Source organism: Clupea harengus, chromosome 17 (genome assembly GCF_900700415.2).
Source record: "Clupea harengus chromosome 17, Ch_v2.0.2, whole genome shotgun sequence".
NCBI lineage: Eukaryota > Metazoa > Chordata > Actinopteri > Clupeiformes > Clupeidae > Clupea > Clupea harengus.
The window spans coordinates 18,686,889-18,713,460 of record NC_045168.1 but is presented as its reverse complement, the minus strand read 5'-3'; the positions used below and the strand labels follow the sequence as shown (position 1 = coordinate 18,713,460).

Here is a 26,572-nt window from a genome sequence, read left to right as displayed (position 1 = left end):
CCGATACCAGTATCGGTATCGGTGCCGATACTTCGTTAAAATACTCGTGCTCGTACTCGTTTTGAATTGCCGATACCAAGCACGGACACCACTCATCAGTATTTCACTGCATCAAACTGGCCGGGCTATGCTGACACAAAATGTATTGTCCTACCTGTCCTACCACTCTCTGCCAGACTAGTAAGTAGCTTATTTGCCGTCTTGTGTTGCATTTGCTTGATGTTTGACTGTGTTAGGAAAGTTTGTCATAGTGTCAAAGTATTTCAGTATACAGGTTTCGCTAAATTTAGCTGCTAGCATCTCGTTAGCGATTAGCAATTCCGTTATGCTGCCTTAACGGCGATTTGGGCTCATTTTAAGATAAATGACGACGACAGGAGTAAGGCACAGTGTAAGATCTGCACTGCTACGGTGTCGAGGGGCGGAACGGAAAGTACTTTGTTTAACACAAGCAATTTGATTAAACTCCTGAAAACACACCATAGCAGGGCTCTCAAGTTTTGAAGTGAGGCAAGAGTGACATATCTCCCCCCCTCCCGGCCACGCCCCCATTCCGCCCGCTCCTCCCCTGCCGTATGCCCACAGACCAGCCCTGCCCCCCCCCCTCCCCCCATATTATATTAGTGTTTTGTTGTTGTTAATAATTGATCAGACTTGCAGAAAAGATTTGACACATGGCACTGACAATTCAACCAATTACTAAGTATTTATTCAATTTGGGAGAGAATTATGACTTGTGTTGTTTATTGTAGGTGTTTCTTGCCTTTTTGGACTCTTATCATTTTCGGTGTTGGTTCCCATTATATATGCCATAGTCATAGAATTGGATGTATTAATTAGGAAAAATTGTATTCATGAACATTGTAGTCAACCTTATGCATTTAAATGTACCTTGACCTCTTGCACACTCATCTCTGCAGTCACTGGCAAGTCAAAGTTTTTGACTGCGCTGGTTGACTTCAGTGCCTGCTGTTTGGCCTGATGCCCCTTACTGCCTATGTGCCTTGTCACATCCCGCACACCTGGATGGGCACAGGAGTTCTCTTGGCGGCAGATAGAGCACCAGTAATATGAGCTGGTGCTTCCTACAGTAATAAATGGCCATTTAGAGGTCCATTCACTATTAAAAGAGGTCTTGTAGGTGGCTGCTCCTGGGACTATTCTCCCTTTTGTTCTAGCCATCTCCTCCACTGTTTCTTCCACCATGTCTTCCACTGTCTCCTCCTCTTCCACCTGCACCATCTCCTCTTCCTCCTCCACCTGTACTGTCTCCTCCTCTTCCACCTGCACCATCTCCTCTTCCTCCTCCACCTGTACTGTCTCTTCCTCTTCCACCTGTACTGTCTCTTCCTCTTCCACCATCTCCTCCTCTAATGTGTTTACGTTCTCTGGGCCTAATCTGGCCTTTTTAGGGGGCTTTCCTCTTTGGGCGAAGGACAGGATGCTTATTTGTTTTTTACCTGACATCTTTGAAAGACAGATGCAATGATTAATGCATCCATGGCCAGGATATTTATAACATGCTAGTATGCCTAATGAGCTCGCGATTCACAACTTCACGTGAAGAAGCCTCGGAATCTGAATAGAATGTTCAAGCAAACACATTTACAAAAAATAATTCCCATAACATCATTGAATATTAAGGGCTGCCTAATATTCGTTCAAATTATAGGCTATATATATTTTTAATAGGCCTACTCGAATTTATTATAGCCTATTAACGAAGTTCGGAGTCAAAGCTATAGTGAAAAGGCAAACTGTGTTGGCTACAAAAACTCATTAAAAACTGATGCTAATTATCTGGGAAATATTCTCTAACTGCAGTCAAGTTGTCATTGCTTGTGTCAAACCATTGTGAATTTGTTGTAACATTAAAACAGGAGACGACTTGCTCTTTGTAGAAGACTGATGCTCGGAGCTCCAGTGGTTTCCTCAGGTTAACGAAACTTTCGGAAGATCAGTCCGCGCAATTCCAGGATGCTTTATTTTCATTGGTTGCTGGATTAAATCTTACCCAGATACAACAGATACAAAAGACACTTTTTTTTTCTGATTGGCTATTTTTTATTTTTTTGATTGGCTGATAATTGGCACCTCACGGCAGAACTCCAGGGGATTCGGGGAGACGTGCTTGATTCCTCCATGGTGAGGGCAGCGCGGCCAGGTCATGTTTGCGCGCTGCGGCACATTAAATAGCCTAGATTTTTTTTCAGCGTGAGAAATACGATGTGTGGCGGGAGTGCGTGATTAAAGACCGAAATGAGTGACTGTCACGCTCAATGCGTGACACTTGAGAGCCCTGCCATAGTGCTAAGTACACAGAGTTCACTGATGCTAGTGGCGCAAGACCGAAGTAACCAATCTTAACTGACGTCTTGCAAAAGAAAAAAACGCGCACGCACACACAGAGAGAGAGAGGTAGAGAGAAAGACTGTGCCACATAGGTTAAGTGATTGTTTGTGTACTTGAGCAGGAGATTCTTCTGATCCTTTTGTAACTGAAATGTGCTCTTGTGCTAATCCAGTAATAGTTCTGTTCACTTTTTGTTAAGCAGACTGTTGTTAACTATGCAGCAAATTGAATTGCCTTCATCTGGTTATATTTGCATTTTGTCTAATGTGATGATATTGTCTGTTTGAAGGCTTTTTTGTGTGTTAAAACCAGAAAGCTCTGTTTATTTTTGGCTTGGGATAGCCTTCTGTTAATTTTGTACAATAGGCTTGACATAATCTGCAGAGGATAAAATAAAATCTGCCTCCAAATTAATTGCACTTTCATGGAGACCAAATCTAAGAAGTATCGGTATCGGTACTCGGTATCGGCAAGTACACAAATAAAAATACTCGTACTCGTATCGGTTTGTAAAAAAGTGGTATCGGTGCATCCCTACTTTTAGGTAGTTAGCTTACTAGCTTTGGAACAGAACTCCGTATTGTTGCTTTAAGTAGGACGCAGTTCACACCCTCACACATACACCCCAGTTAAGTAACAAAGTGTATGTTAAACTATTAGTAGTGAGGGAGTCTACATAAAGTCCTAAAGGAAAATCTACTCTTTACTTATTAGTTACTGGTAAATGGTGACATTGCATTCTTTATTTATTTTTCTGTATAATTATAATTGCTATCAGGACTTGATTCTAACAGGAAGTGGGACTTTTACATTTTCTAATAAAAAGCATATCTGAGGAAGCAGGAAACCAGTGCATGTGTGGGACACCTGGAAGACTTTCCTGACAGGTGGAGAAGCCATTGTGTGTGCCAAACAAAACTCTGTAAGGAGCCTGTGGCCAGTTTATTTCCTCTCGTACTTGCCTGTTTGGGGATCATTGGAATATATGGTACTTTGATTTTTAGATCCTTTTTTGCACGAGAAGAGTTTATTTTTGGGTGAGACCAATCTTTTAGTTTGTTGCTAAACAAGGGCTGGATATTGTTTGAAGGCCTACTTTTTGTTTTTGGGCTCTCCTTTGTTCAACCTCATAATGACCTAAAGCAGTGGTTCCCAAACTTTTTACAGTCCCGTACCCCTTCAGACATTCAATCTCCAGCTACTTTCCTTTTCACCTTTTAGGTGAATTTCGTTTTTTTTTCTTCGTTTTCGTTTTGCTCATTTTGTTTTGTGAGGTAGATTGATGGCTGAAAACGAGTGAATAATATGTGCCACAAGTGACCGAAAACTTCTAAGGTTGTTGTTTGCCAGCCATCAACAGAACAGAAGACTAAAAAAAACATTATTTGCAGGCGATTGGGAAGATGAGCGAATTCATTTTACAGGCCGTTGGACAGGGGGGCGTGGCCAGAGCGGAGTTCAGCACAGACGTGACATTTTCTCAGTGGTTTTGTTTTTTATTTAATGCTTGTTCATCGTTGCAATCGTTGTTGTGTTTATTAGAAAGAAATACAGCCTTGCAGGGCAAAATACAGGGGAATTTGGGCGATTTTGATGCACAAAATGATGATTCCGCCTGAAAGTTGCAATTCTGTTTTACATTCCGCGAATTCCGTCCGTTTGCCGTTATCGCGGACATTTTCTCCCCGCGTACCCCCTGAACCACTTTGCGTACCCCTGGGGGTACGCGTACCCCAGTTTGGGAACCGATGGCCTAAAGCATCAAGAGAGTTAATGCAAGGTTTGTTATGTAATTTCTTTGTTATTTAGTTTTTTCAGAATTATTGCCATGTGTATTTCTTGATGATTGTCTTTAAATTTTGAGAAGTGAGGAAAGTGTCTTATTGTTGAAAATTTGCACCCCTACAGTGTCTCGAAAAAATTATTAATAATTTGTTATTTGTTATAATGTGAACCTACTGCCTGCTTTTCTATGTGATATTTATCCTATGCGTCCTGTTTTCCCATAATCCTTCTCTTGGGTTCACCCGAGGTAGTGTTGTTCTCTTGTGCTCTCTGCACTGCTGCCCCTCCCACTTCCTCCCACTCTCACAGACTTAGGAAGCCACTCCCACCCCTCAGTGCTCAGCCCTTTCCAGAGAAACGAAACTCAGTTCTGCCTCTAACTTGACTGTCAGGAAGAGATCACAACAGTAACAGGAACAGAGAGAGAAAGAGGAAAATACACAGAGACAGACAGAGAGTAACGCAAAATGGCAGAGGCCAGTGTTTTATGGGGTCAGGACCAGTTTAGCTGTCCAATCTGTCTTGATCTACTGAAGGATCCTGTGACTATTAACTGTGGACACAGTTTCTGTATGGATTGTATCAAGGGCTGCTGGGATCAGGAATATCTGAAGGGAGTCCACAGCTGCCCACAGTGCAGACAGACCTTCACTCCAAGGCCAGTTCTGGGCAGAAACACCATGCTGGCTGAAGTGGTGGAGAAGCTGACGATTATGGGACTCCAGGATGCTCCACCCGCTCACTGTTATGCTGGACCTAGAGATGTGGAGTGTGACGTCTGCATCGGGAGAAAACGAAAGGCAATCAAGTCCTGTCTAGTGTGTTTGGCCTCTTACTGTGAAACTCACTTCAGAGTTCATAATGATCTCAACCCAGGGAAGAAACACAAAGTGATTGAAGCGGCTGGTAAACTAGAAGATCTGATCTGTTCTCATCATGATAAACTACTAGAGGTCTTCTGTCGCACTGATCAGAGATGCATATGTATGCTGTGTGTCATTGATGAACATAATGGACATAAAACAGTCTCAGTCGCAGCAGAGAGAACTGAGAAACAGGTGAGACTCGCTTAGCCGGTACTCCTGATTCTGGCAAAGGCCTTCCAACTAAAATGTTATTGTTCACTGATAACAGCAGCATTCTGTGACTTTTTTCTCAGTTTTTGATCCTAGGGTTAATTCCTTGATTTCAATCCCACATTTTGTACATCAACATATATAGGGTTCATGGTTATAGTTAAATTAAAATAGTCAAAGTGTTGATGTTGATGACTTTGGGTTCTAACCTTTTTAATCATGAAAGTGACTATCAGTACTAATACATGATATGTTTTATTCTTTAAATACATTAAATACACAACTCTAATAGATTCACCTGTTCACAGAAACTGTTAGGTGATACTCAGAAAAAATCCCAACGGATAATCCAGGAAAAAGAGACTGAACTGCAGGACCTGAGACAGGCTGTGAAAACTCTTCAGGTGAGTTGTATCAACCAGAGGAAATAATGAGACTGCTGTAGCAATTCATGTCTGGTGTCTTGTCTTGTGTCACGGTGGCTCAGGTGCTTGCACTGCTGCCTCACAGCAAGAAGGTCATGGGTTTGATTCCTGCATGGGGCGCTGTTGGCTCAGGTCCTCCCCAGACCTTCAGTGCTCAGGTGGGTTATCTCCCGGGCTGCGTGGAGTTTGCATGTTCTCCCTGTGTTCACAAGGGGTTTCGTCCACTAAGAACCACAACAGAAAAACATGTGAAGAGAAAGAACAGAACAATCCTGTCCGTCCCTGACCGAGACGGACGGTTCACTTGGTCCCCGGGCGCTGAGAAGCTGCCCACTGCTCATGGGGGGTCCTGGAGGAAGGAAGTCCCGGGATGGGAAAAAAGCAGAGCAAGAATTCACGGTGACCTCAGGCCTGCCTGCGCGTGTGTGTGTGTGTGTAGTGTGTCCTGGTCGCCTCCATATATATAACACGTGTGTTGCTGTGAGTTGTGTTGTGCAATAAAAAACTGACTGCAGTCAGCCTTCTTCGTTGTTGTGTCCAAACAGAGTTCTGCACAGGCAGCAGTGGAGGACAGTGACAGGATCTTTACTGAAATGATCCGCTCCATTGAGAGAAGACTCTCTGAGGTGACAGAACTGATCAGAGACCAGGAGAGGGCTGAGATGAGTCGAGCTGAAGAACTCATGGAGAAACTGGAGAAGGAGATTGCTGACGTGAAGAAGAGAGATGCTGAGCTGGAGCAGCTTTCACACACTGACAACCACATTTGTTTCCTTCAGGTACTGTCACTACTCAGATATTATGCATTATCACAGAAGAGATTAGTTTATTTGCCTCATTTTCTGTCTCACTGTAGAGTTTCCAGTCTCTCTGTTCCTCATCTGCAACTGACAACTCATCCAGACACACGGTCCACACTGATCTGTCTTTTGATGAAGTAAAAGAAAGACTTTCTCAGCTCAGAGAGAAACTAGAGGATGCACTCCAGCAGGGACTAAAGGACATTTCTAAAACTGGTATGAGACGCATTAGTGCCATGACTTTGAAAACATCACTTCTGAATACAATGTTGATGTGACCCAGAAAGTTGTGGTTGTTGATAGGTGTCTTTTTGTCTTTACAGCAGAGCTTGTTAGCTTTCTATCACTGCCTGAGCCCACGACCAGAGAGGATTTCCTGGCGTGTAAGTATATGATACATATATATGTACTGCATGTACAAATACATAAACACATACAAAATACAAACACACATATACAAGGGGAGAACATAGTGCTCTATCTGGTAGTTCATATAATAATTCATTAATAGTTATAACTTAAACCATTATGCCCCTAATCACCACTGCTCAATGAGTCATGTTTTATCCTCCCTCAGATGCTTGCCAGCTAACCCTGGATCCCAACACTGCTCATAATGACCTCACACTGTCTGAGGGAAACAGAGTTGTAGAAAGGTGCCCTAATGTGAAACATTCATATCCTGACCATCCAGACAGATTTAATTCAGTGGGTCAGGTGCTGTGTAGAGAAGCTGTATCTAAACACTGCTACTGGGAGGTTGAGTGGTCAGGACCAAATGTTTACATTGCTGTATCATACAAAGGGCTCACAAGGAAAGGAGGGGCTAAAGATTGTCTACTAGGATACAATAACAAGTCTTGGAGTTTGGACTGCTCTTCATCTGGCTACACATTCATACATGATAATAATAAAATGTCACTCCCTCATAAGCCCACCTCCACCTCTAGAATAGGAGTGTATGTTGATCACAAGACAGGAACTCTGTCTTTCTACAGTGTCTCTGATACAATGACTCTTCTGCACAAAATACGCACCACATTCACTGAGCCACTGTATCCTGCCTTTTGGCTCAGAACTGGCGGCAAAATCAAATTGTGTCAGTGACCACATACCAGCAGAATCAAAACATTAATTTCAATTCAATTTGAATGGATAGAAGTCCCTGACACAAAGTTTCTATCTTCATTCAGCCCTTCTAGACTAGCTTTTGGGTTGCATTTGAGTTACTAAATTGTACAGAAGAATGAACAGTGATTGTGCATGAACATCACTTGCTTTAATGTCGTGAGGACAGGACAATTTGTGCCGTTATCTACACAGAAGGTTTATTACCGCATAAACTTACTTCATGTGGTAACATAATGTGGTAGATGCACATGGTCAAATGATGATGGAAGATAAATAAAGCACGAGCTTACTTTTCATCTGCATGACTAGAACTAAAATATTAATTTGACCTCATAAGTGTTTGTAGGAGGGTTGTCGCTTCTATTTGGCCGAGTTCCTGTAATATTCAAAAAACAATATTTCAGTTAGGAATAAATAAATGTTGATAGCCCAAATATATTTTTAATTAATTTAACAATGTATTCTCTCCATACACCATATTATCACCTTTTTTCTCCCACACACTTTCTCTGTCTCTCTCCAACACTCTAGTGACACTCTCATTGCACATATGCTCACACATCCACTTCTCTCCCCTAGAATTTTCTCTTTTTTTGATGACTAATGTTCTTCATTAATGTTTGTATTATTTGCAATAAACTAAAATCTTTCAAATATATAACTGTTGTTGTCGATCTGTGCAGTCAAAAACGTCAGATGGTAACATATAAAAAACATGGACGGATGTGAAACCTAATTGTAACAGGTGAACAGAGTACCTGCCCTGTTTTGGAGATTTTGGTGATTCACAATGAATTTCTCCTCCAGAATCTGTCAGTGTGCAGATTCACATTCAAGCAACAATAGACAATTTTACTTTGTAACAACTAGATTGATGAACTAAGCCATAAGAAGGTTCAAATGATTTTAATATTTAAATATTTACATATTATCTTTATATATCTATACTAACAAACAGAGTAGTTGTTCCCCTCAGAAAGCATTTTCACGCCTAATTAAAAAGTTACTGAGGGAAATGTTATTGAACAGGCCATAACACTCAGGCCACTGAACCAGAATGTGACTGCTCAGGGGCTGATGCTGTTATAACAGCACAGGCATAGTGGTTCCATCAGGACACTCACATCCACAACTGTTGTTAGGGTTCCCCTTAGTGGACATTGGTGGAAATGCATTTATTATTTTTAAGCAATTTCTCCTTTGGTTTGCCAGGTACTCCATGGAGAGGATGAGTGACCCTGGGAAGTACTTCTACATTGACATCACTTCCAGGTCACTGATGACTGGCACAACATCAGTGTACTGGCCATGGAGATGAGTAAGCAGTCAATCTCACATATACATACAAACAAACATGTCCATGAGCAAAGGACAATCAGTTCTGAATCAAAAAATAGATCCATCTCAGAAGTTTGGTCACTGCCAAACAAACTACATCAGTGTGTTACTTGTAGCAGTCCAATGTGATTGTTCAAAGCCGTTGTGATATACATAGAGCAATGAAGAGGGAACAGGACAGAGATGTTTAAAACAACATTCTATTCTTTTTATATCTGATCACTCAGTGTTTGTGTGTCTGTGGCAATAAGGATCATGGACATTAACGACAATCCTCCTTCACTCACTCCGTACTATGAAGCCTTTGTGTGCGAGAATGCTAAAGCAGGACAGGTAAGACCTCGCATAGCCAAGAAACACACACACACACACAGTCAAGGACCAAATTTCTGATGTTCTGTTACTTGCCGTTCTAAGTTGATTCACACCCTCACGGCGAAGGATGCGGACGACCCATTTGGAGGACAACATTTTTACTACAGTCTTGACCCCGAAGCTGCAAAAAATCCCAACTTCACACTCAGAGATAATCAAGGTGTGTTTTCATGAAACTGATGACATGATTCATTGATTGATGTATATATATATATATATATATATATATATATATATATATATATGTATATATATATCTGTCTGTTTCAAAGTCCTGACAAAAGGATTCATGGCCTACATTCTAATCACTGTAATTTTAATAAACTCCTTATCTCTCTCCCTCCTTCCCTCTCTCCCTCCTTCCATCTTTCCTTTTCCCCTCCAGTTATGATCCTGCTGATGCTCTCCCTGAGGAGCCAGCGCAAGAAGCCCTACCTGACGGACGAGGAGGAGAACGTGCACGAGAACATCGTGCGCTATGACGACGAGGGTGGTGGCGAGGAGGACACAGAGGCCTTTGACATCGCTGCGCTCTGGTACCTGCGCGAGGCCCAGCCGCCTGGGCGCCACCCGGGCCGCCAGGATATGCAGCCTGAGATCCAGACCCTGTCACGCCACGTGCCGCAGGTCCCCGTGGGAACGGCGTTTGCCCTCGCCGACGGCGGTGCCGGCGTCCACGGCTATGTGCTGGCCAAGCTGTACGAGGCGGACCTGGACCTGTGCGCACCGCCCTATGACTCGCTGCAGACGTACGCCTACGAAGGCGAGGGCTCAGTGGCCGAGTCGCTCAGCTCACTGCAGTCCAGCGCCTCACACGCCGACCACGACTATGACTACCTGAGCGCTTCTGCAAGCTGGCCCAGATGTACGGGGCCGTGGAGGACGACAACTCCCTGTGGTTGCGTCCGAGGACAGAGGAGGAGAAGAATCCCCAGCCGGACTCTACAAGAACAAGCCCGCTCACTGTTATGCTGGACCTAGAGATGTGGAGTGTGACGTCTGCATTGGGAGAAAACGAAAGGCAATCAAGTCCTGTCTGGTGTGTTTGGCCTCTTACTGTGAAACTCACTTCAGAGTTCAAAATGATCTCAACCCAGGGAAGAAACACAAAGTGATTGAAGCTGCCGGTAAACTAGAAGATCTGATCTGCTCTCATCATGATAAACTACTAGAGGTCTTCTGTCGCACGGATCAGAGATGCATATGTGTGCTGTGTGTCATGGATGAACATAAAGGACATGATACAGTTTCAGCTGCAGCAGAGAGAACTGAGAAACAGGTGATACTCCCTTAGCCGGTACTCCTGATTCTGACAGCTTCCAGCTAAAATGTGTTATTGAATAGCAGCAGTATTCTCTGATTTTCTCAGTTTTTTTTCCTCAGACTCATTTCTTGATTTCAATCCCACATTTGATGCATCAACATATATAGGGTTCATGGTTATGGTTAAATAATAATAGTCAAAGTCTATGTTGATGAAAGTGATTTTTATCTGTACTTATACATGACATTGGTTTATACTTTCAATACATTAAATACACAACTCTAATAGATGTACCTGTTCACAGAAACTGTTGGGTGATACTCAGAGAAAATCCCAACGGATAATCCAGGAAAAAGAGAATGAACTGCAGGACCTGACACAGGCTGTGAAAACTCTTCAGGTTAGTTGCATCAACCAGAGGAAATAACAAGAGACTCCTGTAGAAATTAATTTCTCGTGTTTTGTCTTGTTTCCAAACAGAGTTCTGCACAGGTGGCAGTGGAGGACAGTGAGAGGATCTTCACTGAAATGATCTGCTCCATTGAGAGAAGACGCTCTGAGGTGACAGAGCTGATCAGGGATCATGAGAGGGCTGAAGTGAGTCGAGCAGAAGAACTCTATGAGAAACTGGAGCAGGAGATTGCTGAGCTGAAGAAGAGAGATGCTGAGCTGGAGCAGCTTTCACACACTGACAACCACATTTGTTTCCTTCAGGTACTGTCACTATTTGAATTTGATGCATTATCACAGAAGAGATTAGTTTATTTATGCAGTTCTGTAAAAAGTCACTGTTAAAACCACTCTACCTGTCAGTCAAAATGTCAGTTTCCTATTCAGGTGCTCTTTGGTAATGAGGTAAACATAACAGAGAAGAAAGGTAACCAAGGCACTCTTCTTTATTTGCACATGCCCCATGCAGAAAAATATTACATCCATAACCCCTAACATCAGTGCCATTATGCATGGCATTAGATCTCATCTGAATAGGACTAGACTGGAGTTGGACGGGTCAGAGTGGAAGTGGTCTTTAAAAGTCTCCTGTACCTCAATTGTTTGCAGTACCTAATTTTCACACCAATTCTGGTGTCTATATTTATGATGCAGGGCACTGTATGCCTTGGTCTGTGCCAAAATGCTCCAGTAGGGCCTGGAGGAAGGTTTATTTTTGTTAAATGACATTTGGCTCATTTTCTGTGTCATTGTAGAGTTTCCAGTCTCTCTGTTCCTCCTCTACTCCTGACAACTCACCCAGTCACACGGTCCACACAGATCTGTCTTTTGATCAAGTAAAAGAAAGACTTTCTCAGCTCAGGGAGAAACTATAGGATGCACTCCAGCAGGGACTAAAGGACATTTCTAAAACTGGTATGAGACGCATTAGTACCATGACTTTGAAAACATCACTTCTGAATACAATGTTGATGTGACCTTTTGAAGTTGTATTTGTTGATGGGTGTCTTTTTTGTCTTTACAGCAGAGCATGTTAGCTTTCTATCCCTGCCTGAGCCCACGACCAGAGAGGATTTCCTGCCGTGTAAGTAAATGATACACATATAGGTACTGCATGTACAAATACATAAACACACATACAAAATACAAACACACATAGAGCAGGGCACTATGTTTCCTCTTGTATATCTGGTAGTGCACACAATAATTAATTATTATTAATAATTTAAACCTGTAAAAAGGTGAAGTCCCTCCCTCTTCTCACTGTGGTCCAGGAGGGAAGAAGGACTGGACTCCCCTACCTAAATGGTTGGGTCCAGATTCCCCCACCCCTGTGGAAGGGTCCAATTACCTTTTAATTGGACCAAGGTGGCCTTACTTAAGGTGCACCTCATTGTTTCATGGAGATGGAGGACAGACTGAACATGCTGGATGGAGCTTGGACAAGGTACTAGACAAAACCTGAATGCTCAGAGGTGTACCTTGTCTAGTATAGGCTTTAGCGTGTTCAGTTTGTGTTTGTATGTTTTGGGGTTTTTAAAAAACCCTGTTGTAAATAAATCTAGCTATTTTTATGAAAGCCACTGTCTCCTGCGTGGTGTGTTTGTGCCTGCAACCCCATTCTACCAGGCTATATCCCACATGGTGAGATGGCCGGCTTGAGCGGTCTTTCACAAACCCATTATGCCCTTAATCACCACTGCTCAATAAGTCATGTTTTATCCTCCCTCAGATGCCTGCCAGCTATCCCTGGATCCCAGCACTGCTCATAATGAACTCACACTGTCTGAGGGAAACAGAGTTGTAGAAAGGTGCCCTAATGTGAAACATTCATATCCTGATCATACAGACAGATTTTATTCACATGAACAGGTGCTGTGTAGAGAAGCTGTATCTAAATACTGCTACTGGGAGGTTGAGTGGTCAGGACATGTTTACATTGCTGTATCATACAGAGGGCTCACAAGGAAATGAAGGGCTAATGATTGTGTACTAGGACACAATAACAAGTCTTGGAGTTTGCAGTGCCAATTATCTTGGTACACTTTCAGGCATAATAATGAACAAATGTCACCTCCTTATAAGCCCACCTCCACCTCTAGAATAGGAGTGTATATTGATCACAAGCAGTGCCGCTGCTAGCCATTTTGGTGCCCTAAGCATAAGTCCTTTATGATGCCCCCCCCAAAAAAAAGTTTGTTTCTGCCAGTTTAACATTTTATTAAAACGAAAAAGAACAACTTCCTCAACCCCAAGTGAGGGACACTTTCTTCCAGGTGTGCGCACGCGCCAACAGCTGACCAACAATAATGAAAATCGCAAGGTTTCATTAGCCATACCATAAACCTATTAATTTCAGTGTAATTTTGGCAAACCACTACTGTACTTGCTTGGATGTATTGTTCATAGTAATAGTCATGACAATTATTACAAGTTTCTCTCAAATTTCATGTTGTTTTCTTGAAATAGCATTAGACCAAGGCTGCCCAATTTGGGGCCCGCGCTCCGATCAGAATCAGAGTCAGAACGTCATTCGTTAATCAGCATTTTAACCCATTTCGAACAGGGCCTCTGTCTCAACGTCCTATGTAACTCAGACTGGTTGCAGTTCACTGCCTGGCCATAGTTTTAACATTGTTTTAGATGGGTCAAGGGGGGGCGCTATTTACCTCTTGCCAGATCCATAACTTTGCAGCTAAAGTTGTAATTCCTGGTTGCTATGGTTATCTAGCTAAGGCTATGGTTAGCTAGCTAAGGAAACTTTTAATAACAAACGATTTAAATGGAAGATTTCCGTTTGCATGAAATGATAGCTAGTTATCTAGCTAATGTTATAGTCTCCTCGATTTAACTTCTACAATTATAATGGGTGCCTGTGACACTTCGTATGAACGAATTCATATTCATGAGTTCATATTCACACATATTAACACCAGTTCATTATGTGTAAAGAATGCTGATATGAAATATGAAAACAACCAGTAGTCAATGTGCAAGCTTCCAATTTAATTTGATTTAAGATACTCTATTTGAGTTGGGGCAGTCTGTCCTTCAGTCGAGGCATGATGATCTCTCGCTACAAGTTTCACCTGTTCGTGTTGGCGTAACAAATGCTTGTGGAGTCAAGTGCAGTTGAGAGGCGCTTGTCTCCAGGGCACAGATTACACTTAACTGTTATATTTTTCTCTTTTCACGGATACAAATAAAAAAGGCTGTGATTGGAATACGGGACTGGAGCTGTCCCTAACGGGACAAATCACCAGCGTAACTTTTTTTAAGCAATTAAATATATCTCTTGTTCTGCCTGTTTTGTGATATACATGCCTAAAAGGTCCCTAATATTTCTATACTGAAATAATATCGGCATTATAATTATTATAACTATGATGATTTTTCAGTTGCCTATTTTTTGGTGCCCCCACAGGAGTTGGTGCCCTACGCACAGCGCGTAGTGTGCGTTATGGGAGCGGCGGCACTGATCACAAGGCAGGAACTCTGTCTTTCTACAGTGTCTCTGATACAATGATTCTTCTGCACAAAGTACACACCACATTCACTGAGCCACTGTATCCTGGCTTTTGGCTCGGCATTGGAAGCAGAATCAAATTGTGTCAGTGACAACATACCAGCAGAATCAAAACATTCATGTCTAATTTGAATGGATAAAAGTCCCTGACACAAAGTTTCTTTCTTCATTCAGCCCTTCTAGCCTAGCTGTTGGGTTGCATTTGAGTTGCTAAATTGTACAGAACAATGATTTGTGCATGAACATCACTTGCTTTAATGTTGTGAAGACAGGGCAATTTGTGCCGTTATCTACACAGAAAGTTTATTACCACAGAAACTTACTTCATGTGGTAGCATAATGTGGTAGATGCACATGGTCACATGATGACGGAAGATAAATAAAGCACAAGCTTACTTTTCATCTGCATGACTAGTACTAAAACATTCCCACGTGTTTGTGGGAGGATTGACACTTCTATTAGGCCAAGTTACCGTAATATTCAAAACCAATATTTCAGTTAGGAATAAATACATTTTGATAGCCCAAATATATTTAAAATAAATAAGTACATAAATAAACTGTAATACAATCTAGTATCAGCATATACCATATTATCACCTTTTTTCTCCTACAGACACTCTCTGTCTCCTTCCAACACTTTAGTGACGCTCTCATCCCACACATGCTCACACATCCACTTCTCTCCCCTAGAATTCTCTCTTTTTTGATGACTGCAGTTCTTCATTACTGTTTGTATTATTTGCAATAAACTAAAATCTAAAACCTGTCCTGTTCTGGAGATTTTGGTGATTCACAATAAATGGCTCCTCCAGAATCAGAGTCAGTGTATGCAGATTCACATTCAAGCAACAATAGACACTTTGACTTTTTAACAACTAAATTGATGTACTGAGTCATAAGAAGGTGCAGATGATTTTTTTATGCAATGTTAGTCAGAGGTAATATTTACATAGCCACTGGTGTAAATATTGACGGTGAAGCACACAAGGGACACGCCCTTATCAACACTCCGGTCCCAATGCCCCTCCAGCAAGCCTCATTCCTGGACTTAATGATGTCTGTGACTCAGTCCATGGCATGGCATCTGTCTTTCTGTGCCATCCTCTCTCTGACATGCGTTCCCGGGTTGTCTTCGGACATCCAGTGGTTGTGCCAAGAATGCCATCGTTGCAAGTTGTAAAAGATTCCAGGCCAGAACACATGTTTAATGGGCTAGGCTAAATTAGATCTTACCATAGATATCACAGTGCTGGAGGCATCCAAGAATGGATTACAGAATTTCCTTATCATGACTGGCGTGTTCACCAGCTGGCGTGTTGATTTTAAGGTGCTCCTGTTCGTTTTTAAAGCCCTTAGTGGGCAGGCTCTGTCTTGTATCACAGACCTCTTAACCTCTTATTCTACCACCAGGCCCCTCAGGTCCACCAACTCCGCTGCTTGTATGGGATAGGGAAGTCCCTTACTAACCCGTACTACCCTGCAGTGCAAGCATTCCAATAGAACTCTCCACACCCTGCTACACACACTGCTCTCTCAGGTGTTTTTCTGCTATAATACCACACCTAATAAGGGCACGGGTGAGTTCCCCTTTCTTCCCCCGTAGTCTTTCTCCTGGGTCGGGTACAGGATTGGGTGGTCGAGCACCAGGCCAGACTCAAGGTGGCTTATGAGGGTTGTTGGCTGCTGCTGGTCACCAGAAGGAGCGGCACGATCAGCAGGTCCACGATGTGCCTCTGCAGGTGGGCTAGTTGGATCCAGATCCAGGACATATTCAGCTTAGTAGTGTATCACATACTGAAAGCTCCTCTCAGTGAAGCGGTTTATACCACTGCCCCTGTGGATGACTTGCTCAACGTAATGGCCATATGTCCTGGGTTAGATCTTGTGCTTGCCTGCCCTCCTTTTACATTGCCATTTTTTATTTGTTTTATTGAACTTTAAAATACTTTAATTACATTTGAAAGATTATTTAAATCCACAGTAACCGTGTCACCAAAGTGGAATTCAATAGCTATGACTCCAGATGCTTTCTCTACGCATTTGAGGTGCACAGTCACTGATCTCTGATAGGGGGACAGTCGGCCTGTCTTGTGTTCCATCTAAAAAATAGAAGGAATATATTGGTAAATCATAATCCCTACAATACAATTCAGGCTCAGACAGTTGCCCTAGGAAAGATTGATAGCCTAAGATAAAGACTAGAAGCACGAGACAGAGAGTCAGAGGGGATCATGGGAAAAGGCTATGGCTGAACAAGGTAAAAAAAAACAATTATGAAACATCAGACACACCCTTTCATTTTGTTTAGGCTGCATTTAATAATTAAATATTTCAGGGCATTTATATTGATAAAGTGGCCATATTACCTGCCACTTTTAACGTGTTAACGTGTCTTCCTTTTAATGGGAGTATTTCCTTGCTCCTGGGGGTTCTGGCTCTGGGCTCTGTAAAGCACCTTGAGGCCATTTTTATTGTTTTGGTGCTATATAAATAAAACTGAATTGAACTGAAGAGTGTAACTGGCACCCTAGTACAAACACTCACAGCTGCTCCGTAAACCTAGTTGATGAATAAGAGTAAGACTACTATTTAGTACATTTGAATCTGCCTGTAAGCACAATTGCATAGGTAGGTAGGCTAACAGTACCGAATTGCGATCTTTAGAAAAGCAGTGGCCATATGTCTGCGTTGCAGTAATAGTTAATGACAAGGTAACAGTTGAGAGGTTAATCAGGAATAAAGAAAATGTGTTTGTAGGTAAAAAAAATAGGTAATTTTGTTTTTGCCATTCAATAGACCTGTTAAAGATGATTGTTAATAGCTGGTTTCTTTATTAGGCCACTTTCTTAATCCTCTTTCCAGTAGCATTGACATTGTATGTATTGTATGAAGTAAAAAAATGTCACTCTTGTAAATAGGGTGGCAAGGCCAATAACCATAAATGCTAAGTTACTGTCTTAAAAATACAGCACTTTGCCACCCAATCAGTTGGAGGCTTGCATTGATAGCTTATCGGTTGCTTGCTCCATTTGTATAAAACAAAGCCCATATGTTATAGCCTTGACAAGTATTATAAATATCAATGCCATACTGAGAAAGTGGCTTAATGAGGAATGTTAAATTTCATAACATATTCTAATGTCATCATTAATGACCTAGAGTCCTAAATTTGACCTTAACCTTAAGTGACTGACTATTCGATGCGGTCGTAGAAGATGACATCATCTGTAGTCTTACATCATCACCCTAGGTTGGAAGGGGAGGAGTGAGAGAGTGCTATTCAATTGGTTGCAACCTCACTGTTAGATGCCACTAAAAACTACACACAGTACCTTTAAAAAGATGTTCAACTGAAACAACAGTGTGCCTGTACAGCAGCACGATCACCAGGCGGTAGCAATATAGCCTCTGGGTTATGATTTCAGAATAATGTGCCACAGCATTACCCTATCAAATGTATTAAGCACTGTTCTGCATACCCAAAAGTAGTGGAATTTTATTTTGTCTTTTGTTTATGAGATTAGCCTGCCACACCTCATACAACAAACAGTTTTTTCTATGTCATGTAGGCACTTTCCCCTGTAACTTAACAGCCAAAGTGCTAGTTTTCGATTCAGAACAGTCGACTACTAAGACGTGAAGTATTTCTAGGCTGAACTTAATTTATTTTCTTAAGAAGGATTTAAGTTTCTGAGGGTCTCAACCGCTTAAAACCTAAGAATGTGAGGTAGCAAAATGGATTAGTTTTATACATTTTCTAAATTAACCCTATCAAACACACATATATGTCCTGTAACCTACAGGGTAAGAGAGTGAATTAACGCATACCTTTTTGAACACAGTCTTCCCTTGAAATGAAGCTTGATGAGGTAAAATTAATTACAAAATAATTTAATAATTCTATTTAGACATCGATTGGGTCTTTTGGCTTCTGGGGAGCACATTTGTGTCCTTAACTTATTTTTCAATTAGTTTTATATTTCCATTTATGTCATGGATAAGGTAGTTACGCCAATACATCTTTTTGTTGAACAGATGTGGATACGAAATTATAACTGTTACAAGAATATAATTCTTACAATGTGATCATTTTGTATACGTTAAATTCCCTTTTTGTTATGGTCATTAGCAGTAACACTACCAGCGTTGTTACATTGGACAAACAAACAAAGATCAGTGGACTTAATGACTACAGACCCGTTGCTCTGACCTCTGTTGTGATGAAGTAATTTGAGCGGCTTGTGTTGCGGCATCTCAAAGCCATCACTGACCCTCTACTGGATCCCCTCCAGTTTGCCTACAGAGCTAACAGGTCTGTAGACGATGCAGTAAACATGGCCCTTCACTCCATCCTCCAGCACCTGGACACCTCAGGAACCTATGCCAGGATCCTGTTTGTGGACTTCAGCTCTGCCTTCAATACTATCATCCCGGCTCTGCTACAGGACAAGCTTCTCCGGCTGAGTGTGCCTGACTCCATCTGCAGGCGGATCACAGACTTCCTGTCTGACCGGAGGCAGCACGTGCGGCTGGGAAAACATGTCTCTGACCCCCGGACCATCAGCACCGGTTCCCCTCAAGGCTGCGTTCTTTCCCCTCTTCTCTTCTCCCTGTACACCAACAGCTGCACCTCCAGTCACCAGTCCGTCAAGCTCCTCAAGTTCCCGGACGACACCACCCTCATTGGGCTCATCTCTGGTGGTGATGAGTCTGCCTACAGGTGGGAGATTGACCATCTGGTGACCTGGTGTGGACAGAACAATCTGGAGCTCAACGCGCTGAAAACAGTGGAGATGGTTGTCGATTTCAGGAAGAACCCAGCCCCTCCCAACCCCATCACCCTGAGTGACGTCCCAGTTGACAGTGTGGAGTCCATCCGCTTCCTGGGCACTATCATCTCCCAGGACCTCAAGTGGGAGCTAAACATCATCTCCCTCACCAAAAAAGCACATCAGAGGATGTACTTCCTGCGGCAGCTGAAGAAATTCAACCTGCCAAAGGCAATGATGGTGAACTTTTACACCTCCATCATTGAGTCCATCCTCACCTCCTCCATCACCATCTGGTACGCTGCTGCCACTGCCAAAGACAAAAGCAGACTGCAGCGTGTCATTCGTTCTGCGGAGAAGGTGATTGGCTGCAATTTGCCATCTCTCCAGGATTTGTATGCATCCAGGACCCTGAGGCGTGCAGGGAAGATTATGGCTGATCCCTCCCGCCCTGGACACAAACTCCTTGTGCCACTCCCCTCCGGCAGAAGGCTGCGGTCCATCAGGACCAAAACCTCACGCCACCTGAGCAGCTTCTTCCCGTCTGCGGTTGGCCTCATCAACAAGGCCCGGGACCCCCGCCCCCCAACACGGACTCTAATCCCTTTTTTGCACACTCCTGGGGTACGTTCGTCGTAGAGTTGAAGCTAAGTTAATCAATTGGCCTTTTAGCCCGTTAAGATTAGCGAGCTGATTGAGAACAGAAAATATCGGTTCGTTAATGGCTGATCCGCATCCTAATCATGTGGTTAATTTCAACCAGGCTAAAGTTATCATGGCATTTGCGCGTGCACGTCCTACTTCAAAAGGCAGGAAAGGTCGATCACCAAAACCATGATTTTCTAACGGTATAATGGTTCTAAACTCAAAGAAAAGGGCTCTTTTTTTTCTTCGCTGGCGAGTAGGAGATGAACATGAACACTTATGAAGAATACAAGACCATAATCATGGCAAAACTCAACACCACCACCGCTGTGAGAGCAAGGTGTGTTGGGATGTTTATAGAGTGATATCTATGTATGAATACCTGACGGCAAGTGTCCACTGGTACAGAGGTTGCCTCTACCGGATTGAATCTGCACGGTTGCTAGTTCAAATCCCATCACCTCCTTCCTCGATGTAGTTTTACATTTCCTTGGAAGTCGCTTTGAATAAAAGCGTCTGTTAAATTACTAAATGTATTAATAACAAATGCAATAAATTGAAGCAGTGAAAATAAATTGTCTGTATTTCTCTCTATTCTTATCATGAGTCCACCTTAATCATTTTCTACAATAATGATATGCTATGGTGTACTAATAACACTCATATAATTATGAGTGCTTTGTTCTCCGCATCACCGACACTACAAAAATGTACCACTCGCCAAAAAAGCGCAAGACAGTCAATGTTCGACTGTGGTGTTTGCAATAAATTACTCGAGAAGGTCTTGTAAATTAATGATTCCTTGTCGGCTGAATCGGTAGCGCTCATACAAGAATAATGGATCTTGGCGATCGCAAAGAACTCTCTCCCTCCGCTAATCTAAATCTAATATCAGTCCTTGGTCAATGGGATCCCTCCTTTTTCCGGGGGTGTGGCAAGCTTATCCAGCTACACTTAATTTAGCCTGCCCTGGAGTAGGTTAGTGCTAATCGATATGTAACTATGGTGATTTATCAAAAGTTTCTTCCACGAACCAAAAAGAGGGGCGTTTTTTATCTTAGCCTGAATATTAGCTCGATAAACCGCTTAGCGAGCTACGACGAATACCCCCCTGCTGTAACTTAATGTGTATTGTTTATTGTGTATGTTTATTGTTTGCACCAACGTACCACAAAAAATTCCTCGTAGGTGAAAACCTACTTGCCAGTAAAAACCTTTCTGATTCTGATTCTGATTAAATTAGCAGTTGATACATGTAACCAATAACATACTGCATATTTAGAGTAGAATATTAGACTCATCTTTGCACATGTACTTTCTATTGCACCTATTTTGATACTGTGATATTGCTGTAGAGTTTCTGTTATTGCTGTTTTGTACTGTACAATGGGAGCACTAGTTTGCTAATGTTGTTGCCATCTATTTATATCATATTTTATATAATCACTTACATATGCATTGCATTCCTACTGTCAGAAGACTCGCACCAGGATGTGAACACCAGCATTGATGTTAACCTATGTTCAAGGGTCTAACATTATTCTTTCTTTATTTGTTTCAGTGACCTTTTCACATAACTTCAGAAAAGTGGACTACATATTCATTTTTTTGTCATAAAATTGTCGGAACCAACTTCCAGATGACATCAAGGATGTTGTCAGGAGCTGTAGCCAGCAAGACTGAACTGTTCTTAGATGCTTGCTGTAAGCTGATCAAATGCACTCCATTTCATTTAAAACTCACTGAAATTACAGTTTATCCTTTTTTTGTGATGTTGAATGTTCTTTAGAATACACCATCTGAAATTAATTTCTTAAGAGCTTTGAATTACTACATAAATAAAACATGCCTGCATGTGGTTGACAGGAGAATATCATTGAAACACTGATGCAGGGTACTTACAAATATAGCCCATTTTATGGAGCATTTGCCTCTATAGCATAACCAATGGCAGCATGTTACACACCTACAGCTTAACAGTTCAAAAGAAAGCAGACATTTGACTGAAGGTGGCTTCTTATAAACTTGGTTTGTCAGAGAACCCAATAAAGAAATTCTACCTCCTGAACGTTCCAACTTTCTCCACTAATACTGTAATCAATTTGCTTCTTTCAACAGCAGGACAAAATGCCCATGTTACACATGAATAGCCTGCCTCTTACACCTCAATTCCATTCAGTTTTAGAAGGAGGTTAAAAGGTTTAGTCAAGAAATTAGGGAGCAAAATTAAAGAACATCTTTTTATTGTTTTAACCACAATGTAAAGTGAATCCTAGAAATCCATTCAGGTTGGAGTTCAGGGCCTGAAAAGACAAGACAAAATGAGAAAAGCAAGACTCCCTCCCACATGAAACACAGAATTTGAGTGCAAAATTAATCGTATACCTCCATGGCAAAGATCAACTGGGCAAGTTTATCCTTTCCTGAAGAGAAAGAAACACATTATAATTCACTCACTTATGGCCACAGACATAAAGAAAGAGCCAGGCCTACCTTGAAGGAATGTAGTCTACAGTTTGGCCAGTGTGGGCTTCATGTCCAGGAAAACTGGGGACTGGAGCAGGCTGAGCAGCACCATCACTTGGAGGAACGTCCAGTGGGATGTAGGTGGTTTGGGAAAAGACCCTTTTTCCACGCACGTAACGGTTGAAGGACTTAACCAGGTAGCGCGTTTGAAAACCTAATGGCTCTGAGATCACAAGGTAGTGCTCTTGCCCTGATGAGGGACCCTCAGTATCGCCACTGACATCCATGGAGGAGCTGCCAAGACTACCTAAAGAGTTGGATTGAGTCATCTGCGCCTGGGGCATCTTGGCTGCCTGGTTCATCTTGGCTGCCTGGCTCATCTTGGCTGCCTGGCTCACTGGGGCCGGGGGCATCTGGACCCATGCTCGGGGCATCTTGGCCTGGGGCATCTTGGCTGCATGGCTCACTGGGGACGGGGGCATCTGGACCCATGCTCGGGAGATCTTGGCCTGGGGCATCTTGGCTACCTGGCTCACTGGAGCCAGGGGGATCTGGACCCATGCTCGGGAGATCTTGGCCTGGGGCATCTTGGCTGTCTGGCTTACTGGGGCCGGAGGCACCTTTGCCTGCGCCTGGGGCATCTTGGCTGTCTCGCTCACTGGAGCCGGGGGCAGCTGGACCCATGCTCGGGGCATCTTGGCCTGGGGCATCTTGGCTACCTGGCTCACTGGGGCCGGGGGCATCTGGACCCATGCTCGGGGCATCTTGGCCTGGGGCATCTTGGCTACCTGGCTCACTGGGGCCGGGGGCATCTGGGCCCATGTTGGGGGCATCTGCGCCTGGGGCATCTTGGCTGTCTGGCCCACTGGAGACGGGGGAATCTGGACCCATGCTCGGGGCATCTTGGCCTGGGCCATCTTGGCCTGGGCCATCTTGGCTGCCTGGCTCACTGGGGCCGGGGGCATGTGGACCCATGCTCGGGGCATCTTGGCCTGGGGCATCTTGGCTGCCTGGCTCACTGGGGCCGGGGGCATCTGGACCCATGCTCGGGGCATCTGCACCTGGGGTATCTTGGCTGCCTGGCTCACTGGGGCCGGGGGCATCTGGACCCATGCTCGGGGCATCTTGGCCTGGGGCATCTTGGCTGCCTGGCTCACTGGGGCTGGAGGCATCTGGACCCATGTTGGGGGCATCTGCGCCTGGGGCATCTTGGCTGCCTGGCTCACTAGGGCCGGGGGCATCTGGACCCATTCTGGGCCTGGGGCATCTTGGCTGCCTGGCTCACTGGGGACGGGGGCATCTGGGCCCATGCTGGGGGCATCTGGGCCCATGCTGGGGGCATCTGCGCCTGGGGCATCTTGGCTGCCTGGCTCACTGGGGCCAGGGGCATCTGGGCCCATGCTGGGGGCATCTGCGCCTGGGGCATCTTGGCTGCCTGGCTCACTGGGGCCGGGGGCATCTGGGCCCATGCTGGGGGCATCTGCGCCTGGGGCATCTTGGCTGCCTGGCTCACTGGGGCCAGAGGCATCTGGGCCCATGCTGGGGGCATCTGCGCCTGGGGCATCTTGGCTGCCTGGCTCACTGGGGCCAGAAGCATCTGGGCCCATGCTGGGGGCATCTGCACCTGGGGCATCTTGGCTGCCTGGCTTACTGGGGCCAGAGGCACCTTTGCCTGCTTCTGGGGCATCTTGGCTGCCTGGCTCCCTGGGGCTGGCATCATCTGAGCTCATGTTGGGGGCATCTGCACCCGTCTGGCTCACTCTGGCCTGGGGCATCTTGGCTGCCTGGCTCACTGGGGATAGGGGCATCTTGGCCCATGATGGGGGCATCTGCACCTGTGGCATCTTGGCTGCCTGGCTCACTGGGGATGAGGGCACATTGGCAGCCTGGCTCACTGAGGGCGGGGACATCTGGGCCCATGCCGTCTTGAACGCAGGGCTTACAGACTGCTGACCCTGGCCCTCCTGAGTCGGGTTGAGGGGAGTCCACACGGAGTTCACCAGGCCATCTTGGCTCACCGGAGACCAAACCTGGTTTGATGGCATCTGCATCTGGCTTGCTGGGGCATGAGGAGTCTCTGCTTTACTTTCCTTAGAAGGTTCATTGTAACTTGGTAACGCTTGACCTTTGATTGAGCTGAAGTCATTCATGGAAGGTACAGAGCCAATGCCAGGAGGCCTGGGTCTGAAGCTAAAGTACCCAGAACTCTGGGGTACTTCCAATCCTAGAACAAAACAAGGGCTTCAGTTAAAATATACTTAACATGCAACTTTACTACAAAACAAAAAAAAAAAAAAGCACCAACTCATACCTTGAAGTTGTTGGCCGCATATTTCACTTATGAAGTAAAGGCAAATCCAAGGCAACCTGCAGAATACACTTTGTTTACATCAGGTGACAGAGAAAAAGACAACCTAAAGACAAACAATTGAATGTGTACCTGAACATCATGCCAAGAGTCATCACCAACTTCAACGGTTTGAAACTAAGACCCAAAAGTAGCACTCTTCTCCTCACCACTGCAACAGCAACACCCCAGCTTTGATTCCCAAACAACCAAGCTGGTCTTTTATAGGCACAGCTCCTCTGACTGAATCCTAATTAACCAACTGGCTTCAGCTGATTGCAATTGCTGTGTGTGTGAACTTCCATTTAACACTGTGAGAAGTGTTGACATTACTGACAATATTCACTGCCACTTTGCTTTTTTGCGAGTGGTACATTTTTGTAGTGTCAGCGATGCGGAGAACAAAGCACTCATAAATATATGACAGTGTTATTAGTACACCATAGCATATCATTATTGTAGAAAATGATTAAGGTGGACTCATGATAAGAATAGAGAGAAATACACACAATTTCTTTTCACTGCTTCAATTTATTGAATTTCTTATTAATACATTTACATTTAGTCATTTAGCAGACGCTTTTACTCAAAGCGACTTACAAAGAAATGTAAAAGTATACTGGGTAGGGAGATGAAGGGAATTGAACTAGCAACCTTGCGATTACTAAACAACTTCTCTTGACAACTCCTTTACCCCCTGTACCACTGTTGTACTTGTCATAACATATACATACATAAATATCGTCCCATACACAGCTTCTTGTCTTTCTCTTGCAGCTGTGTTGGATTTTGCCATGATTATGGTCTTGTATTCTTCATAAGCGTTCATGATCATCTCCTGCTCGCCAGCGGAGAAAAAAAGAGGCTCTTTCTTTGAGTTTAGTAGTCATTGTACCGTTAGAAAATCATGTTAACTGCTGTAGCCAAGGATGAGCTATAAACACTCAGCTTCAGGAACAAGTCAGCACACACACGCACACGCATACAGGTTCAAGTTTATGGTAAAAAAAGGCATTGTTTTCTGTTGAATAAGTGAAAACATATTATTGTCTTGTATACTTACCTTATTAGTTTTGAAGAGCAATAGATCTAAACCTACCTCGCTGTATTTGAGAGATTTGTTTTTTTATAAATTATATATGATTTGTCTGTTTATATCTGTTATAAACTCAGTGCAGCCAGACTGTAAAGACCAGTCACACATTAGGCTGGTTTGGCCTTTTGACCACCAGAGGGTGATCTTCACTTACATCAGCATCCATAAGCACTCTCATTGGAGCATTCCTTGAAGATGTGCCGATGAGAATATTCATTTGACTGATGGTTATTATAACCGAATTACTCACATTACCAGCAGTTTGTTCTTTAATACATACCAGTAACCAGTAGTGATGGCATTGAGAACATCTTGAAAGGCAAAAAACTGCACATAACCAAGACATTTGTGCAACTGGAGAAGGACAGAGCACAGCAGACCTCCTCTCACCTTTGGACACACACATTGCCAGCATCATTGGTGATAAAGGTCTCTCTGATATCACTGAACATGGAGACAGTGACACTGTACCCACAGAACAAGCTGGACCATCAAACATCAATTGTTAGTGATTCTGCTGTTTGAGTTCTTGTTTTTCCGGCAACATGTGCTTTTGTTTGCATTTTGATCAGGTGGGGGTGTCATGTGCCTTCTGTTTTTGTTTTGAAATGACATGTGTCTCTGACTCCACCCTGTCTTTGTTTGATTTCCCGCAATTTTGTGAGCACACCTGATTTCTGTTTGTTGCCATTGGTTTGTGGGTATTTTCAGTCTCTGCCAGATC

The 26,572-nt window shown here is 43.6% G+C and overlaps 2 protein-coding genes and 1 pseudogene across 8 annotated transcripts; 2 read left to right on the top strand and 1 right to left on the bottom strand.

The window, feature by feature from the left end:
• The first annotated feature begins 4,181 nt into the window (after nt 1-4,181).
• Nucleotides 4,182-13,006, top strand: LOC105897213 (tripartite motif-containing protein 16-like protein). 5 transcript variants are annotated; one of them, XM_031583810.2, is made up of 6 exons: nt 4,196-5,195; nt 5,522-5,617; nt 6,184-6,417; nt 6,495-6,654; nt 6,762-6,821; nt 12,729-13,006. In XM_031583810.2, the coding sequence occupies exons 1-6, from the start codon at nt 4,605-4,607 to the stop codon at nt 12,968-12,970; spliced, it is 1,383 nt and encodes a 460-aa protein (XP_031439670.1). In that variant the 5' UTR covers nt 4,196-4,604; the 3' UTR covers nt 12,971-13,006. The 5 variants fall into 5 exon arrangements, with proteins under 5 accessions (XP_031439671.1, XP_042566161.1, XP_042566160.1 ...); XM_031583809.2 differs by lacking the exon at nt 12,729-13,006 and adding an exon at nt 7,016-8,225 and having other exon boundaries at nt 4,205-5,195; XM_042710227.1 differs by lacking the exons at nt 6,184-6,417; nt 6,495-6,654; nt 6,762-6,821; nt 12,729-13,006 and adding exons at nt 11,027-11,260; nt 11,752-11,911; nt 12,021-12,179 and having other exon boundaries at nt 4,192-5,195.
• Nucleotides 9,154-10,534, top strand: LOC116224378 (annotated as a pseudogene).
• A 9,159-nt stretch (nt 13,007-22,165) lies between the features above and the next one.
• LOC105897251 (basic proline-rich protein-like) lies at nt 22,166-24,960 on the bottom strand. Of its 3 annotated transcripts, none has more exons than XM_031583977.1 (6): nt 24,846-24,960; nt 24,717-24,772; nt 23,125-24,629; nt 22,433-22,794; nt 22,325-22,362; nt 22,166-22,242 (listed from the first exon to the last, which is right to left on the bottom strand). In XM_031583977.1, exons 1-5 carry the CDS (start codon nt 24,866-24,868, stop codon nt 22,353-22,355), a joined length of 1,956 nt encoding a protein of 651 aa, XP_031439837.1. In that variant the 5' UTR covers nt 24,869-24,960; the 3' UTR covers nt 22,166-22,242; nt 22,325-22,352. The 3 variants fall into 3 exon arrangements, with proteins under 3 accessions (XP_031439837.1, XP_031439836.1, XP_031439835.1); XM_031583976.1 differs by having other exon boundaries at nt 22,433-23,415; nt 23,485-24,629; XM_031583975.1 differs by having other exon boundaries at nt 22,433-24,629; nt 24,846-24,959.
• Nucleotides 24,961-26,572: the final 1,612 nt, after the last annotated feature.